Source organism: Oncorhynchus mykiss, chromosome 3 (assembly GCF_057628025.1).
Source record: "Oncorhynchus mykiss isolate SJ-2025 chromosome 3, ASM5762802v1, whole genome shotgun sequence".
Taxonomy (NCBI): Eukaryota; Metazoa; Chordata; class Actinopteri; order Salmoniformes; family Salmonidae; genus Oncorhynchus; species Oncorhynchus mykiss.
The window spans coordinates 95,868,927-95,886,071 of NC_143024.1; the positions used below are offsets into that span (position 1 = coordinate 95,868,927).

The window sequence follows — 17,145 nt, forward strand, 5'->3', positions numbered from 1 at the left end:
CAGAGAGGGGGGAGAGGGAGACGGAGAGGGGGAGAGGGAGACGGAGAGGGGGGAGAGGGAGAGGGAGCAGGAGACAGAGATGGAGCGGGAGAGGGAGACGGAGTGGGAGACGGAGCAGGAGACAGAGACGGAGCGGGAGACGGAATGGGAGACGGAGCAGGAGACAGAGACGGAGCAGGAGAGGGAGCAGGAGACAGAGATGGAGCGGGAGAGGGAGAGGGGGAGAGGGGGAGGGGGAGAGGGAGACGGAGAGGGGGAGAGGGAGACGGAGAGGGGGGAGAGGGACAGGGGGAGAGGGAGACGGAGAGGGGGGAGAGGGAGACGGAGAGGGGGGAGAGGGAGACGGAGAGGGGGGAGAGGGAGAGGGAGTGGGAGAGGGAGACGGAGCGGGAGAGGGAGACGGAGAGGGGGGAGAGGGAGACGGAGAGGGGGGAGACGGAGAGGGGGGAGACGGAGAGGGAGACGGAGAGGGGGAGAGGGAGACGGAGAGGGGGGAGATGGAGACAGAGAGGGGGAGAGGGAGACGGAGTGGGAGAGGGAGACGGAGAGGGAGACGGAGAGGGGGGTTAGGGAGACGGGGAGGGGGAGAGGGAGACGGAGAGGGGGGAGAGGGAGAGGGGGAGAGGGAGACGGAGAGGGGGGAGAGGGAGACGGAGAGGGGGGCGAGGGAGACGGAGAGGGATAGGGGGGAGAGGGGGAGAGGGAGACGGAGAGGGGGGAGACGGAGACGGAGAGGGATAGGGGGGAGAGGGGGAGAGGGAGACGGAGAGGGGGGAGACGGAGACGGAGAGGGGGGTTAGGGAGACGGAGAGGGGGAGAGGGAGACGGAGAGGGTGAGAGGGAGACGGAGAGGGGGGAGAGGGGGAGAGGGAGACGGAGAGGGGGGAGAGGGAGACAGAGGGGGGAGAGGGAGAGGGGGGAGAGGGAGAGGGAGAGGGGGAGAGGGAGACGGAGAGGGGGGAGACGGAGACGGAGAGGGGGGTTAGGGAGACGGAGAGGGGGAGAGGGAGAGGGGGAGAGGGAGACGGAGAGGGGGGAGAGGGAGAGGGGGAGAGGGAGACGGAGAGGGGGGAGAGGGAGACGGAGAGGGGGGAGAGGGAGACAGAGGGGGGAGAGGGAGAGGGGGGAGAGGGAGAGGGAGAGGGGGAGAGGGAGACGGAGAGGGGGGAGACGGAGACGGAGAGGGGGGTTAGGGAGACGGAGAGGGGGAGAGGGAGACGGAGAGGGGGGAGAGGGAGAGTGAGAGGGGGAGAGGGAGACGGAGAGGGGGGAGAGGGGGAGAGGGAGACGGAGAGGGGGAGAGGGAGAGGGAGACGGAGAGGGGGGAGAGGGAGACGGAGAGGGGGAGAGGGAGACGGAGAGGGGGAGAGGGAGACGGAGAGGGGGGAGAGGGAGAGGGGGAGAGGGAGACGGAGAGGTGGGAGAGGGAGACAGAGGGGGGAGAGGGAGAGGGGGGAGAGGGAGAGGGGGAGAGGGAGACGGAGAGGGGGGAGACGGAGACGGAGAGGGGGGTTAGGGAGACGGTGAGGGGGAGAGGGAGACGGAGAGGGGGGAGAGTGAGAGGGGGAGAGGGAGACGGAGAGGGGGGAGTGGGGGAGAGGGAGACGGAGAGGGGGGAGAGGGAGAGGGGGAGAGGGGGGAGAGGGAGACGGAGAGGGGGAGAGGGAGACGGAGAGGGGGGAGAGGAAGACGGAGAGGGGGGAGAGGGAGACGGAGAGGGGGAGAGGGAGACGGAGAGGGAGGGCAGGAGCAGGGGCAAACACACGGACGGGGACACAAACACAAACCTGACCATGGCCTCAGCATTTTAAATGATAAACACGTCTCATTACCCCTCAGATACAGGAGTAACTCACCTCTTTGTGTTCTGTTAAGATCTTGAACATGTTCTCCATGTCAATAAAGGAACTCTGGATTAGTCTGTGGAGAGAATATGTTGAGTTATCCAATAACGGAGGCATAGCGAAATGCATGTGACTGTCTCCCTTACAGTGAGATTGTAGATCTCACCTGTAATACGTACTAGACCAGGTGATCTCACCTGTAATATGTACCAGACCAGTTGATCTCACCTGTAATATGTACCAGACCAGTTGATCTCACCTGTAATATGTACCAGACCAGTTGATCTCACTTGTAATATGTACCAGACCAGTTGATCTCACCTGTAATATGTACCAGACCAGGTGATCTAACCTGTAATATGTACCAGACCAGTTGATCTCACCTGTAACATGTACCAGACCAGTTGATCTAACCTGTAATATGTACCAGACCAGGTGATCTCACCTGTAATATGTACCAGACCAGTTGATCTCACCTGTAATATGTACCAGACCAGGTGATCTCACCTGTAATATGTACCAGACCAGTTGATCTTACCTGTAAAATGTACCAGACCAGTTGATCTCACCTGTAATCTGTACCAGACCAGGTGATCTCACCTGTAATATGTTCCAGACCAGGTGATCTCACCTGTAATATGTACCAAACCAGTTGAGAGGAGTGTACAGCTGGATGATGTAGGTGCCAAACAGGACATAGTCACCAACCTAAGGAGAAGTGGGCAGACCAATAACACACAACCACATTCAATTTACTATCATCCCTGCTGACTAACACCCTGACTAACACCCTACTAACTAACACCCTGCTAACTAAAGCCCTGACCAACACCCTGCTGACTAACACTCTGCTGACTAACACCCGCTGACTAACACCCTGCTGACTAACACCCTGACTAACACCCTGCTGACTAACACCCTGCTGACTAACACCCTGCTGACCAACACCCTGCTGACTAACACCCTGCTGACTAACACCCTGCTGACCAACACCCTGCTGACTAACACCCTGCTGACTAACACCCTGCTGACTAACACCCTGCTGACCAACACCCTGCTGACTAACACCCTGCTGACTAACACCCTGCTGACCAACACCCTGCTGACTAACACCCCGCTGACTAACACCCTGCTAACTAACACCCTGCTGACTAACACCCTGCTGACCAACACCCTGCTGACTAACACCCTGCTGACTAACACCCTGCTGACCAACACCCTGCTGACCAACACCCTGCTGACCAACACCCTGCTGACTAACACCCTGCTGAACAACACCCTGCTGACTAACACCCTGCTGACTAACACTCCGCTGACTAACACCCTGCTAACTAACACCCTGCTGACTAACACCCTGCTGACTAACACCCTGTTGACTAACACCCTGCTAACTACCACCCTGCTGACTAACACCCTGCTAACTACCACCCTGCTGACTAACACCCTGACTAACATCAAGAGAGATCACGTGTAAATAGAGAAGGAATCAGAGGATGCCAATGTGGTCTGATGTGAGCCCATATGAAGGTAGAGAAGACTGTACCTGGAACTGGCCTTCTGTGACCATGTAAGCACAGAGCAGAGAACCTGCTAATAGCCCTGAGCCAATGATCAGGTTCTGGGTCTGGTTCAGTAGGGCCAACGAGGCGTTGGTCTTCCACTCTGACTGCTGCAGACAGGACAGGGGAACACCAATCACCAGCTAGCTACCTCGACATCAACCAATCAGGACAGGGGAACACAATCACCAGCTAGCTACCTCAACTTTAACCAATCAGAACAGGGGAACACAATCACCAGCCAGCTACCTCAACATCAACCAATCAGGACAGAGGAGCACAATCCTCAGCTAGCTACCTCAACATCAAACAATCAGGACAGGAGAGCACAATCCTCAGCTAGCTACCTCAACATCAACCAATCAGGAGAGCACAATATCTAAATCTCAGACTGTATAGATGTCAATACCCCAACAACAGGACCTGGAGATTGTAAAGTCAGGGAATGTTCGATATCCTTTTACCTGGTACTTCAGAATTGCCTCCTCGAAGCAGGTCACTTCATACCCCTCAGCATTGTAATATTTCACCTGCAACAAAAGGTTTGACTGAAAGCAGGGTTTATCTGGGTAGTAAGCTGTTGAGGAGGTTGGGATGTGAAAAGGGGTCTGGGTAAAGTTTAGGTTTGGGCTTAGCAGGGGGTATTGGATATGGCTAAGTCAGTACCGTCTCAAAGTTGAGCAGCGAGTCCACAGCCTTAGACTTGGCGTTGTTGTCCTGAGTGTTCATGTCTCGTCTGTACTTGGTCCTCCACTCAGTGATCAGGATGGTGAAAGCTGGGGAATAAAATGTGCTTTCAGAGGACAACCTGGGCTCCAAACCAGGGACCCTCTGAACACCTCGACCACTGTCACCCACAATGCATCGTTATCTGTCACGCTACTAACGCTGCTATCGGCTACAAGAAGTCATCAAACTGAGTCTGTCCTCTGTCAGTATCACTGTGTCATAGAATAGGACCCATCACTGATATGCACCAAAACTTCATACTCAAGAACACTGTCAATACCACTGCTTTCTGCATCCAGGGTGAAAGGCTTTTTGGGGTCAGTGGCATTGACAGTGTTTCTTGAGTATGAAGTTTTGGTGCATATCAGAAACTCTAGTTATATGGGCGGAGACGTCCAGGGTGACAGAAACTCTAGTTCTACGGGCTGGAGACGTCGAGGGTGACAGAAACTCTAGTTATATGGGCGGAGACGTCGAGGATGACAGAAACTCTAGTTCTACGGGCTGGAGATGTCCAGGGTGACAGAAACTCTAGTTCTACGGGCTGGAGATGTCCAGGGTGACAGAAACTCTAGTTCTACGGGCTGGAGACGTCGAGGGTGACAGAAACTCTAGTTCTACAGCGTGGATATGTCGAGGGTGACAGAAACTCTAGTTCTACGGGCTGGAGATGTCCAGGGTGACAGAAACTCTAGTTCTACGGGCTGGAGATGTCCAGGGTGACAGAAACTCTAGTTCTACGGGCTGGAGACGTCGAGGGTGACAGAAACTCTAGTTCTACGGGCTGGAGATGTCGAGGGTGACAGAAACTCTAGTTCTACGGGCTGGAGATATCCAGGGTAACAGAAACTCTAGTTCTACGGGCTGGAGATGTCCAGGGTGACAAACTCTAGTTCTACGGGCTGGAGATGTCCGGGGTAACAGAAACTCTAGTTCTACGGGCTGGAGATGTCCAGGGTGACAGAAACTCTAGTTCTACGGGCTGGAGATGTCCAGGATGACAGAAACTCTAGTTCTACGGGCTGGAGACTTCGAGGGTGACAGAAACTCTAGTTCTACGGGCTGGAGATATCCAGGGTGACAGAAACTCTAGTTCTATGGGCTGGAGACTTCGAGGGTGACAGAAACTCTAGTTCTATGGGTTCAATACGTTGAGGGTGACAGAAACTCTAGTTCTACGGGCTGGAGACATCGAGGGTGACAGAAACTCTAGTTCTACGGGCTGGAGATATCCAGGGTGACAGAAACTCTAGTTCTACGGGCTGGAGACTTCGAGGGTGACAGAAACTCTAGTTCTACGGGTTCAATACGTTGAGGGTGACAGAAACTCTAGTTCTACGGACTGGAGACGTCATGACGGCCACCACTTGTGCACACACAACTAACTAGCTAATGATTCCACACAACTAACTAGTTAGTGATTCCACACAACTAACTAGCTAGCTATTCCACACAACTAACTAGCTAGCGATTCCACACAACTAACTAGCTAGCGATTCCACACAACTAACTAGCTAGCGATTCCACACAACTAACTAGCAAGTTATTCCACACAACTAACTAGCTAGCGATTCCACACAACTAACTAGCTAGCGATTCCACATCAGCTAAACCTGAATCAGTCAACTCACTGAGGTAGATCAGCAAGCAGATGAAGACGATGAGGCCGAACAAGGCACTGAAGTAGGATACAAAGTAGAGGATGGCGATGACTATATCAGCGATGGTGGGCAGGATACTGAAGATGATGTAGCTGAGGAGAAAGAGAGGGGAGAGAGGGTGGCAGGATACTGAAGAGGATGTAGCTGAGGAGAGAGAGAGAGGGGAGAGAGGGTGGCAGGATACTGAAGATGATGTAGCTGATGAGAGAGAGAGTGGAGAGAGGGTGGCAGGATACTGATTGGATGGATTGAGCTGATATGGGTGAGTGTGTGTGTGGAGGGGGTGTACCTGAGCAGGTTGTTGATAGAAGATGTTCCTCGGTCTACACTACTCAGAACGTCCCCAGTGTGTCTCCCAAGGTGCCAGCGCAACGACAGGGAGTGGAGGTGACCAAACAGACGGACCTGAACCACCCTGCTGGTGTACTGCTGGACCTGCGTCCACAGGAAGGACCTCAGGTTACTGATAAACCCTGATGTACCTGGGGAGGGAGGGAGGCAGGGAGACACAGACAGACAGACAGACAGACAGACAGACAGACAGACAGACAGACAGACAGACAAAGAGAGAGAGTCAAATCCAGCCAGTGAGAGACTCAGAGGAAGCCATTAATAGGTAACAGTAGCCATTAATCGGTCATTAATAGGTAACAGTAGCCATTAATAGGTAACAGAAGCCATTAATAGGTAACAGTGGTAATTAATAGGCCATTAATAGGTAACAGTAACCATTAATAGGTAACAGAAGCCATTAATAGGCCATTAATAGGTAACCGTGGTCATTAATAGGCCATTAGTAGGTAACAGTAGCCATTAATAGATTACAGTGGACATTAATAGGTCATTAATAGGTAACAGTAGCCATTAATAGGTAACAGTAGACATTAATAAGTCATTAATAGGTAACAGCAGCCATTAATAGGTAACAGTAGCCATTAATAGGTCATTAATAGGTAACAGTAGACATTAATAAGTCATGAATAGGTAACAGTAGCCATTAATAGGTAACAGTAGCCATTAATAGGTCATTAATAGGTAACAGTAGCCATTAATAGGTCATTAATAGGTAACAGTAGCCAATAATAGGTAGCATAAGCCATTAATAGGTAACAGTGGTCATTAATAGGCCATTAATAGGTAACAGTAGCCATTAATAGGTAACAGAAGCCATTAATAGGCCATTAATAGGTAACCGTGGTCATTAATAGGCCATTAGTAGGTAACAGTAGCAATTAATAGATTACAGTGGACATTAATAGGTCATTAATAGGTAACAGTAGCCATTAATAGGTAACAGTAGACATTAATAAGTCATTAATTGGTAACAGTAGCCATTAATAGGTAACAGTAGCCATTAATATGTCATTAATAGGTAACAGTAGACATTAATAAGTCATTAATAGGTAACAGTAGCCATTAATATGTAACAGTAGCCATTAATAGGTCATTAATAGGTAACATTAGCCATTAATAGGTCATTAATAGGTAACAGTAGCCATTAATAGGTAACAGTAGACATTAATAAGTCATTCATAGGTAACAGTAGCCATGAAAAGGTAACAGAAGCCATTAATATGCCATTAATAGGTAACAGTAGCCATTAGTAGGTAACAGTAGCAATTAATAAGTCATTAATGGGTAACAGTAGCCATTAATAGGTACCAGCAGCCATTAATAGGTAACAGTAGCCATGAATATTTAACAGTAGCCATTAATAAGTCATTAATAGGTAACAGTAGCCATTAATAGGTAACAGTAGACATGAATAGGTAATTAATAGGTAACAGTAGCCATTAACAGGTCATTAATAGGTAACAGTAGCCATTAATAGGTAACAGTAGACATTAATAAGTCATTAATAGGTAACAGTAGCCATGAATAGGTAACAGAAGCCTATTAGAAGCTTCTGTTACCTATTCATGGCTACTGTTACCTATTAATGACTTATTAATGTCTACTGTTACCTATTAATGGCTACTGTTACCTATATGCCATTAGTAAGTAACCGTAGCCATTAATAGGTAACAGTAGCCATTAATAGGTAACAGCAGCCATTATTGGTAACAGTTGCCATAAATAGGTAACAGTAGCCATTAGTTGGTAACAGTAGCCATTAATAGGTAACAGTAGCCATTAATAGGTAACAGTAGCCATTAATAGGTAACAGTAGCCATTATTAGGTAACAGTAGCCATTAATAGGTAACAGAAGCCATTAATAGGTAACAGTAGCCATGAACAGGTAACAGTGGACATTACTAGGCAACAGTAGCGATGAATAGGTAACAGTAGCCATGAATAGGTAACTGTAGCCATGAATAGGTAACAGTAGCCATTAATAGGTAACAGTAGCCATTAATAGGTCATTAATAGGTAACAGTAGCCATTAATATGTCATTAATAGGTAACAGTAGCCAATAATAGGTAGCATAAGCCATTAATAGGTAACAGTGGTCATTAATAGGCCATTAATAGGTAACAGTAGCCATTAATAGGTAACAGAAGCCATTAATAGGCCATTAATAGGTAACCGTGGTCATTAATAGGCCATTAGTAGGTAACAGTAGCAATTCATAGATTACAGTGGACATTAATAGGTCATTAATAGGTAACAGTAGCCATTAATAGGTAACAGTAGACATTAATAAGTCATTAATTGGTAACAGTAGCCATTAATAGGTAACAGTAGCCATTAATAGGTCATTAATAGGTAACAGTAGCCATTAATAGGTCATTAATAGGTAACAGTAGCCAATAATAGGTAGCATAAGCCATTAATAGGTAACAGTGGTCATTAATAGGCCATTAATAGGTAACAGTAGCCATTAATAGGTAACAGAAGCCATTAATAGGCCATTAATAGGTAACCGTGGTCATTAATAGGCCATTAGTAGGTAACAGTAGCAATTAATAGATTACAGTGGACATTAATAGGTCATTAATAGGTAACAGTAGCCATTAATAGGTAACAGTAGACATTAATAAGTCATTAATTGGTAACAGTAGCCATTAATAGGTAACAGTAGCCATTAATAGGTCATTAATAGGAAACTGTAGACATTAATAAGTCATTAATAGGTAACAGTAGCCATTAATATGTAACAGTAGCCATTAATAGGTCATTAATAGGTAACATTAGCCATTAATAGGTCATTAATAGGTAACATTAGCCATTAATGGGTAACAGTAGACATTAATAAGTCATTCATAGGTAACAGTAGCCATGAAAAGGTAACAGAAGCCATTAATATGCCATTAATAGGTAACAGTAGCCATTAGTAGGTAACAGTAGCCATTAATAAGTCATTAATAGGTAACAGTAGCCATTAATAGGTACCAGCAGCCATTAATAGGTAACAGTAGCCATGAATAGGTTACAGTAGCCATTAATAAGTCATTAATAGGTAACAGTAGCCATTAATAGGTAACAGTAGACATTAATAGGCAATTAATAGGTAACAGTAGCCATTAATAGGTCATTAATAGGTAACAGTAGCCATTAATAGGTAACAGTAGACATTAATAAGTCATTAATAGGTAACAGTAGCCATGAATAGGTAACAGCAGCCATTAATAGGTAACAGTTGCCATAAATAGGTAACAGTAGCCATTAGTTGGTAACAGTAGCCATTAATAGGTAACAGTAGCCATTAATAGGTAACAGTAGCCATGAATAGGTAACAGTAGCCATTAATAGGTAACAGTAGCCATTAATAGGTAACAGAAGCCATTAATAGGTAACAGTAGCCATGAACAGGTAACAGTGGACATTACTAGGTAACAGTAGCGATGAATAGGTAACAGTAGCCATGAATAGGTAACTGTAGCCAAGAATAGGTAACAGTAGCCATTCATAGGTACCAGTCGTCATTAATAGTTAACAGTAGCTATTAATAGGCCATTAATATGTAACTGTGGTCATTAATAGGCCATTAATAGGTAACAGTAGCCATTAATAGGTAGCAGTGGCCATTAATATGCCATTAATAGGTAACAGTAGCCATGAATAGGTAACAGTAGCCATTAATAGGTAACAGAACCATGAATAGGTAACAGTAGCCATTAGTTGGTAACAGTAGCCATTAATAGGTAACAGTAGCCATTAATAGGTAACAGTAGGCATTCGTTGGTAACAGCAGTCATGAATAGGTAACAGCAGCCATGAATAGGTAACAGTAGCCAATAATAGGTAACAGTAGCCATTAATAGGTAACAGAAGCCATTAATAGGCCATTAATAGGTAACCGTGGTCATTAATAGGCCATTAGTAGGTAACAATAGCCATTAATAGATTACAGTGGACATAAATAGGTCATTAATAGGTAACAGTAGCCATTAATAGGTAACAGTAGCCATTAATAGGTCATTAATAGGTAACAGAAGACAAGAATAAGTCATTAATAGGTAACAGTAGCCATTAATAGGTAACAGTAGACATTAATAAGTCATTAATAGGTAACAGTAGCCATTAATAGGTAACAGTAGACATTAATAGGTAATTAATAGGTGACAGTAGCCATTAATAAGTCATTAATAGGTAACAGTAGCCATTAATAGGTAACAGTTGACATTAATAAGTCATTAATAGGTAACAGTAGCCATGAATAGGTAACAGAAGCCATTAATATGCCATTCATAGGTAACAGTAGCCATTAGTAGGTAACAGTAGCCATTAATAGGTAACAGCAGCCATTAATAGGTAACAGTAGCCATGAATAGCTAACAGTAGCCATTAGTTGGTAACAGTAGCCATTAATAGGTAACAGTAGCCATTAATAGGTAACAGTAGCCATGAATAGGTAACAGTAGCCATTAATAAGTCATTAATAGGTAACAGTAGCCATTAATAGGTAACAGTAGACATTAATAGGTCATTAATAGGTAACAGTAGCCATTAATAGGTCATTAATAGGTAACGGTAGCCATTAATAGGTAACAGTAGACATTAATAAGTCATTAATAGGTAACAGTAGCCATGAATAGGTAACAGAAGCCATTAATATGCCATTAATAGGTAACAGTAGCCATTAGTAGGTAACAGTAGCCATTAATAGGTAACAGCAGCCATTAATAGGTAACAGTAGCCATAAATAGGTAACAGTAGCCATTAGTTGGTAACAGTAGCCATTAATAGGTAACAGTAGCCATTAATAGGTAACAGTAGCCATGAATAGGTAACAGTAGCCATTAATAGGTAACAGTAGCCATTAATAGGTAACAGAAGCCATTAATAGGTAACAGTAGCCATGAACAGACAGGTAACAGTGGACATTAATAGGTAACAGTAGCGATGAATAGGTAACAGTAGCCATGAATAGGTAACAGTAGCCATTAATAGGTAATTAATAGGTAACAGTTGCCATGAATAGGTAACATTAGCCATTAATAGGTCATCAATAGGTAACGGTAGCCATTCATAGGTACCAGTCGTCATTAATAGGTAACAGTAGCCATTAGTTGGTAACAGTAGCCATTAATAGGTAACAGTAGCCATGAATAGGTAACAGTAGCCATAAATAGGTAACAGTAGCCATTAGTTAGTAACAGTAGCCATTAATAGGTAACAGTAGCCATTAGTTGGTAACAGTAGCCATGAATAGGTAACAGTAGCCATTAGTTGGTAACAGTAGCCATTAATAGGTAACAGTAGCCATGAATAGGTAACAGTAGCCATTAGTTGGTAACAGTAGCCATTAATAGGAAACAGTAGCCATTAGTTGGTAACAGTAGCCATGAATAGGTAACAGTAGCCATTAGATGGTAACAGTAGCCATTAATAGGCCATTAATAGGTAACAGTAGCCATTAATAGGTAACAGTAGCCATGAATAGGTAACAGTAGCCATAAATAGGTAACAGTAGCCATTAGTTAGTAACAGTAGCCATTAATAGGTAACAGTAGCCATTAGTTGGTAACAGTAGCCATGAATAGGTAACAGTAGCCATTAGTTGGTAACAGTAGCCATTAATAGGTAACAGTAGCCATGAATAGGTAACAGTAGCCATTAGTTGGTAACAGTATCCATGAATAGGTAACATTAGCCATTAATAGGTAACAGTACCCATGAATAGGTAACAGTAGCCATTAATAGGTAACAGTACCCATGAATAGGTAACAGTAGCCATTAATAGGTAACAGTAGCCATTAATAGGTAACAGTGATCGGAGTATCCTATTATTCCTCACCTGCCCCTCCACCCTGGAGGAATTTGAGCAGGACATAAATACACACGGTGGTGGCCAGGGTCCTCCAGCTGCTGCCATCAGACAGATTATTCACTAGGCAGACACAGAGAGCAGACACACAGAGAGATTATTCAGTAGACAGACACAGAGAGCAGACACACAGAGAGATTATTCAGTAGACAGACACAGAGAGCAGACAGACAGAGACAGATTATTCATTAGGCAGACACAGAGGACAGACACACAGAGATTATTCAGTAGACAGACACAGAGAGCAGACACACAGAGAGATTATTCAGTAGACAGACACAGAGAGCAGACAGACAGAGACAGATTATTCATTAGGCAGACACAGAGGACAGACACACAGGGACAGATTATTCAGTAGACAGACACAGAGAGCAGACACACAGAGAGATTATTCAGTAGACAGACACAGAGAGCAGACACACAGAGAGATTATTCAGTAGACAGACACAGAGAGCAGACACACAGGGAGAGATTATTCACTAAACAGACACAGAGGGAGAGATTATTCACTAGACAGACACACAGGGAGAGATTATTCACTAGACAGACACACAGGGACAGATTATTCACTAGACAGACAGACACAGGGAGAGATTATTCACTAGACAGACACACAGGGAGAGATTATTCACTAGACAGACACACAGGGACAGATTATTCACTAGACAGACAGACACAGGGAGAGATTATTCACTAGACAGACAGACAGGGAGAGATTATTCACTAGACAGACACACAGGGACAGATTATTCACTAGACAGACAGACACAGGGAGAGATTATTCATTAGACAGACAGACAGAGACAGATTATTCACTAGACAGACACAGAGGGAGAGATTATTCACTAGACAGACACACAGGGACAGATTATTCACTAGACAGACACACAGGGACAGATTATTCACTAGACAGACAGACACAGGGACAGATTATTCATTAGGCAGACCCATAGGACAGACACACAGAGAGATTATTCATTAGGCAGACACATAGGGAGAGATTATTCAGTAGACAGACACACAGGGAGAGATTATTCAGTAGACAGACACACAGGGAGAGATTATTCAGTAGACAGACAGACAGGGAGAGATTATTCACTAGACAGACAGACAGGGAGAGATTATTCATTAGGCAGACACACAGGGAGAGATTATTCATTAGGCAGACACACAGGGAGAGATTATTCAGTAGACAGACACAGAGAGCAGACACACAGAGAGATTATTCAGTAGACAGACACACAGGGACAGATTATTCATTAGGCAGACCCATAGGACAGACACACAGAGAGATTATTCATTAGGCAGACACACAGGGAGAGATTATTCAGTAGACAGATTATTCATTAGGCAGACACACAGGGAGAGATGATTCATTAGGCAGACCCATAGGACAGACACACAGAGAGATTATTCATTAGGCAGACACACAGGGAGAGATTATTCAGTAGACAGATTATTCATTAGGCAGACACACAGGGAGAGATGATTCATTAGGCAGACCCATAGGACAGACACACAGGGACAGATTATTCATTAGGCAGACACAGAGGGAGAGATTATTCAGTAGACAGATTATTCATTAGGCAGACCCATAGGACAGACACACAGGGAGAGATTATTCATTAGGCAGACCCATAGGACAGACACACAGGGAGAGATTATTCATTAGGCAGACCCATAGGACAGACACACAGGGAGAGATTATTCACTAGACAGATGATTCATTAGACAGACACACAGAGAGATGATTCACTAGACAGACAACACGGGAAGATATTGTCGCTGTTTGATAAAAACCTCTTAACTCCAAAACAGAAACTTTTCAAGAAATGGGAAAACATTTCCATATTTTCCCGTTAAACTAACAATAATTAGGAAAGTTCAGAAGATACTTTAAATACATTTTCTTAGTCATGAAATCGATTCATAGCATATCAAAGATGAAAATATACAACACCCAAGGACTAAATAGAGTAGGGAGCAGACTGGTTAATCTGAAATACTCCTTTAATTTATAAACGCAATCGCAACCACACTGCCCTAACCCATCTGGACAAGAGGAATACCTATGTGAGAATGCTGTTCATCGACTACAGCTCGGCATTTAACACCATTGTACCCTCCAAGCTCGTCATCAAGCTCGAGACCCTGGGTCTCGACCCCGCCCTGTGCAACTGGGTACTGGACTTCCTGACGGGCCGCCCCCAGGTGGTGAGGGTAGGCAACAACATCTCCACCCCGCTGATCCTCAACACTGGGGCCCCACAAGGGTGCGTTCTAAGCCCTCTCCTGTACTCCCTGTTCACCCACGACTGCGTGGCCACGCACGCCTCCAACTCAATCATCAAGTTTGCGGACGACACAACAGTGAACAACGACGAGACGGCCTACAGGGAGGAGGTGAGGGCCCTCGGAGTGTGGTGTCAGGAAAATAACCTCACACTCAACGTCAAAAAAACTAAGGAGATGATTGTGGACTTCTGGGAACAGCAGAGGGAGCACCCCCCTATCCACATCGACGGGAGAGTAGTGGAGAGGATAGTAAGTTTTAAGTTCCTCGGCGTACACATCACAGACAAACTGAAATGGTCCACCCACACAGACAGCGTGGTGAAGAAGGCGCAGCAGCACCTCTTCAACCTCAGGAGGCTGAAGAAATTCGGCTTGCCACCAAAATCACTCACAAACTTCTACAGATGCACAATCGAGAGCATCCTGTTGGGCTGTATCATCGCCTGGTACGGCAACTGCTTCGCCCACAACCGTAAGGCTCTCCAGAGGGGAGTGAGGTCTGCACAACGCATCACCGGGGGCAAACTACCTGCCCTCCAGGACACCTACACCACCCGATGTCACAGGAAGGCCATAAAGATCATCAAGGACAACAACCACCCGAGCCACTGCCTGTTCACCCCGCTATCATCCAGAAGGCGAGGTCAGTACAGGTGCATCAAAGCTGGACCGAGAGACTGAAAAACAGCTTATATCTCAAGGCCATCAGACTGTTAAACAGCCACCACTAACATTGAGTGGCTGCTGCCAACACACTGACTCAACTCCAGCCACTTTAATAATGGGAATTGATGGGAAATGATGTTAAATATATCACTAGCCACTTTAAACAATGCTACCTAATATAATGTTTACATACCCTACATTATTCATCTCATATGTATATGTATATACTGTACTCTATATCATCTACTGCATCTTTATGTAATACATGTATCACTAGCCACTTTAACTATGCCACTTTGTTTACATACTCATCTCATTTGTACATACTGCACTCGATACCATCTACTGCATCTTGCCTATGCCGTTCTGTACCATCACTCATTCATATATCTTTATGTACATATTCTTTATCCCCTTACACTTGTGTCTATAAGGTAGTCGTTGTGGAATTGTTAGCTAGATTACTTGTTGGTTATTAATGCATTGTCGGAACTAGAAGCACAAGCATTTCGCTGCACTCGCATTAACATCTGCTAACCATGTGTATGTGACAAATACAATTTGATTTGATTTAAAAGTAGAACAAGAGATTTGCAGAACAAAATGGTGACTGATTTTGGTATCCAAAAACAAACCACATAAAAGGTTGACAAACGGGTCAATAGCTACCAGACAGTGAGAGTTACCAGCTCTTTGGGAAGCAGTGTTTCAGAACCCTGGGGGTTCATTGTCATTCATACCCATTAGGACTGAGAATCAGCACCATATGAATGGAGAAAGGAAAGGAAAAATGAAACCTGCAGCCCACAGAGGGAAAGTACCCCTTTATGTCTTGTTGGGGGGGACAGGATGGAGGGGAGGAGAGGGAGGGTAAAGGGAGACGAGGGGTGCTGATTTTTTAGCCTTGGCACGGGGTCGGAGGGGGCCAGGGACAAAACTTCCCTTGTAGCAGCATGTTAAGTCCTCTAAAAGCCCCATAATGCCCCCTAATCATGACTGGCAAGGTGAGTGACCTCCCACACTATATACAGGGGCGCAACTTTCACTGGGGACGGGTGGGACGTCCACCCTACATTCTGAAATTGTATTTTTGGAGTAGGGGACATACAGTCTCACCTATGTTTTTGGAGTAGGGGACAGTCTCACCTATGTTTTTGGAGTAGGGGACAGTCTCACTTATGTTTTTGGAGTAGGGGACAGACAGTCTCACCTATGTTTTTGGAGTAGGGGACAGACAGTCTCACCTATGTTTTTGGAGTAGGGGACAGTCTCACCTATGTTTTTGGAGTAGGGGACAGTCTCACTTATGTTTTTGGAGTAGGGGACAGTCTCACCTATGTTTTTGGAGTAGATGGGGACGAAGACGTTGATGACCCTTTCCATGGCCAGTAGGGCCAGACAGAGCAGGACCATTACCTGAAGAGGCAGGCTGCCCCGGGGCCACAGGTAAGGGGCCAGGAGACGCACCTTCTGCCCAAAACCATGCCATGTTGACACGGTCTGGGACGACTTGGATGTGGATGGGAAGGACATAGATGGAGGCTCACTATCTTTCTGTTGTCTTCTATTGTCAGGCTGTAGAGGGAAGAGTGACACTTTTTTTTAGGAAACAAAGTAACAAATGACTTTCAGCGTACTACAACTGTTGAAGCTCGTCGTAAGAACACTGATGTGTAATGCATTAAAAAAACAAAACAAAATGAACAGGATAACCAATTACAAAATACAACGTTATCATCCATCGTGTCATATTTCCATGCATTATTCTTGTATGCCTAACAATAGAATTAAATAGATGTTTACCTCAATAGTCAGAGTAATTCCAGCTCCTTTTGCATCTTGATTTGCCATTTGATAAACTGAACTTGAGGACTTGTTCCTCGTGCCTCCAGCTCTGACTAATGTTCAACAGTGGGTCGCCTGCAGGCCACATACCGATGTTACCAGGTTGCTGTGCCTTTTTTTGTTTTTTTGGGGGGCAAACTGCACCGTCAGCACGTTCTGCATTCTAAACTTCCACACGGCGCGCAGGGAGAACAGATGAAAGAGTGACATCATACACGTCTGTCAAGGGACTGACCGTTCCAGTGGTGAATATATGAACCATTGGTTTTTAGAGAGAACATAATAACACATGTCTACTTAGCAGTCAGGATGGATCATAGAGATAGATAGAGG

The 17,145-nt window shown here is 45.3% G+C and overlaps 1 protein-coding gene across 1 annotated transcript in view; it reads right to left on the minus strand.

The window, feature by feature from the left end:
* abcb6b (ATP binding cassette subfamily B member 6 (LAN blood group) b) overlaps positions 1-16,818 on the minus strand; it is a 58,582-nt gene extending 41,764 nt beyond the window's left edge. The window contains exons 1-10 of the mRNA XM_090230499.1: positions 16,773-16,818; positions 16,302-16,568; positions 11,977-12,069; positions 6,083-6,275; positions 5,764-5,885; positions 4,070-4,179; positions 3,868-3,933; positions 3,388-3,513; positions 2,476-2,552; positions 1,857-1,920 (exon numbers count right to left, since the gene is read on the minus strand). Of these exons, the coding sequence (XP_090086625.1) occupies positions 1,857-1,920; positions 2,476-2,552; positions 3,388-3,513; positions 3,868-3,933; positions 4,070-4,179; positions 5,764-5,885; positions 6,083-6,275; positions 11,977-12,069; positions 16,302-16,568; positions 16,773-16,818 (1,164 nt within the window). The remainder of the gene's footprint in view (positions 1-1,856; positions 1,921-2,475; positions 2,553-3,387; positions 3,514-3,867; positions 3,934-4,069; positions 4,180-5,763; positions 5,886-6,082; positions 6,276-11,976; positions 12,070-16,301; positions 16,569-16,772) is intronic.
* Between the last annotated feature and the right edge of the window lie 327 nt (positions 16,819-17,145).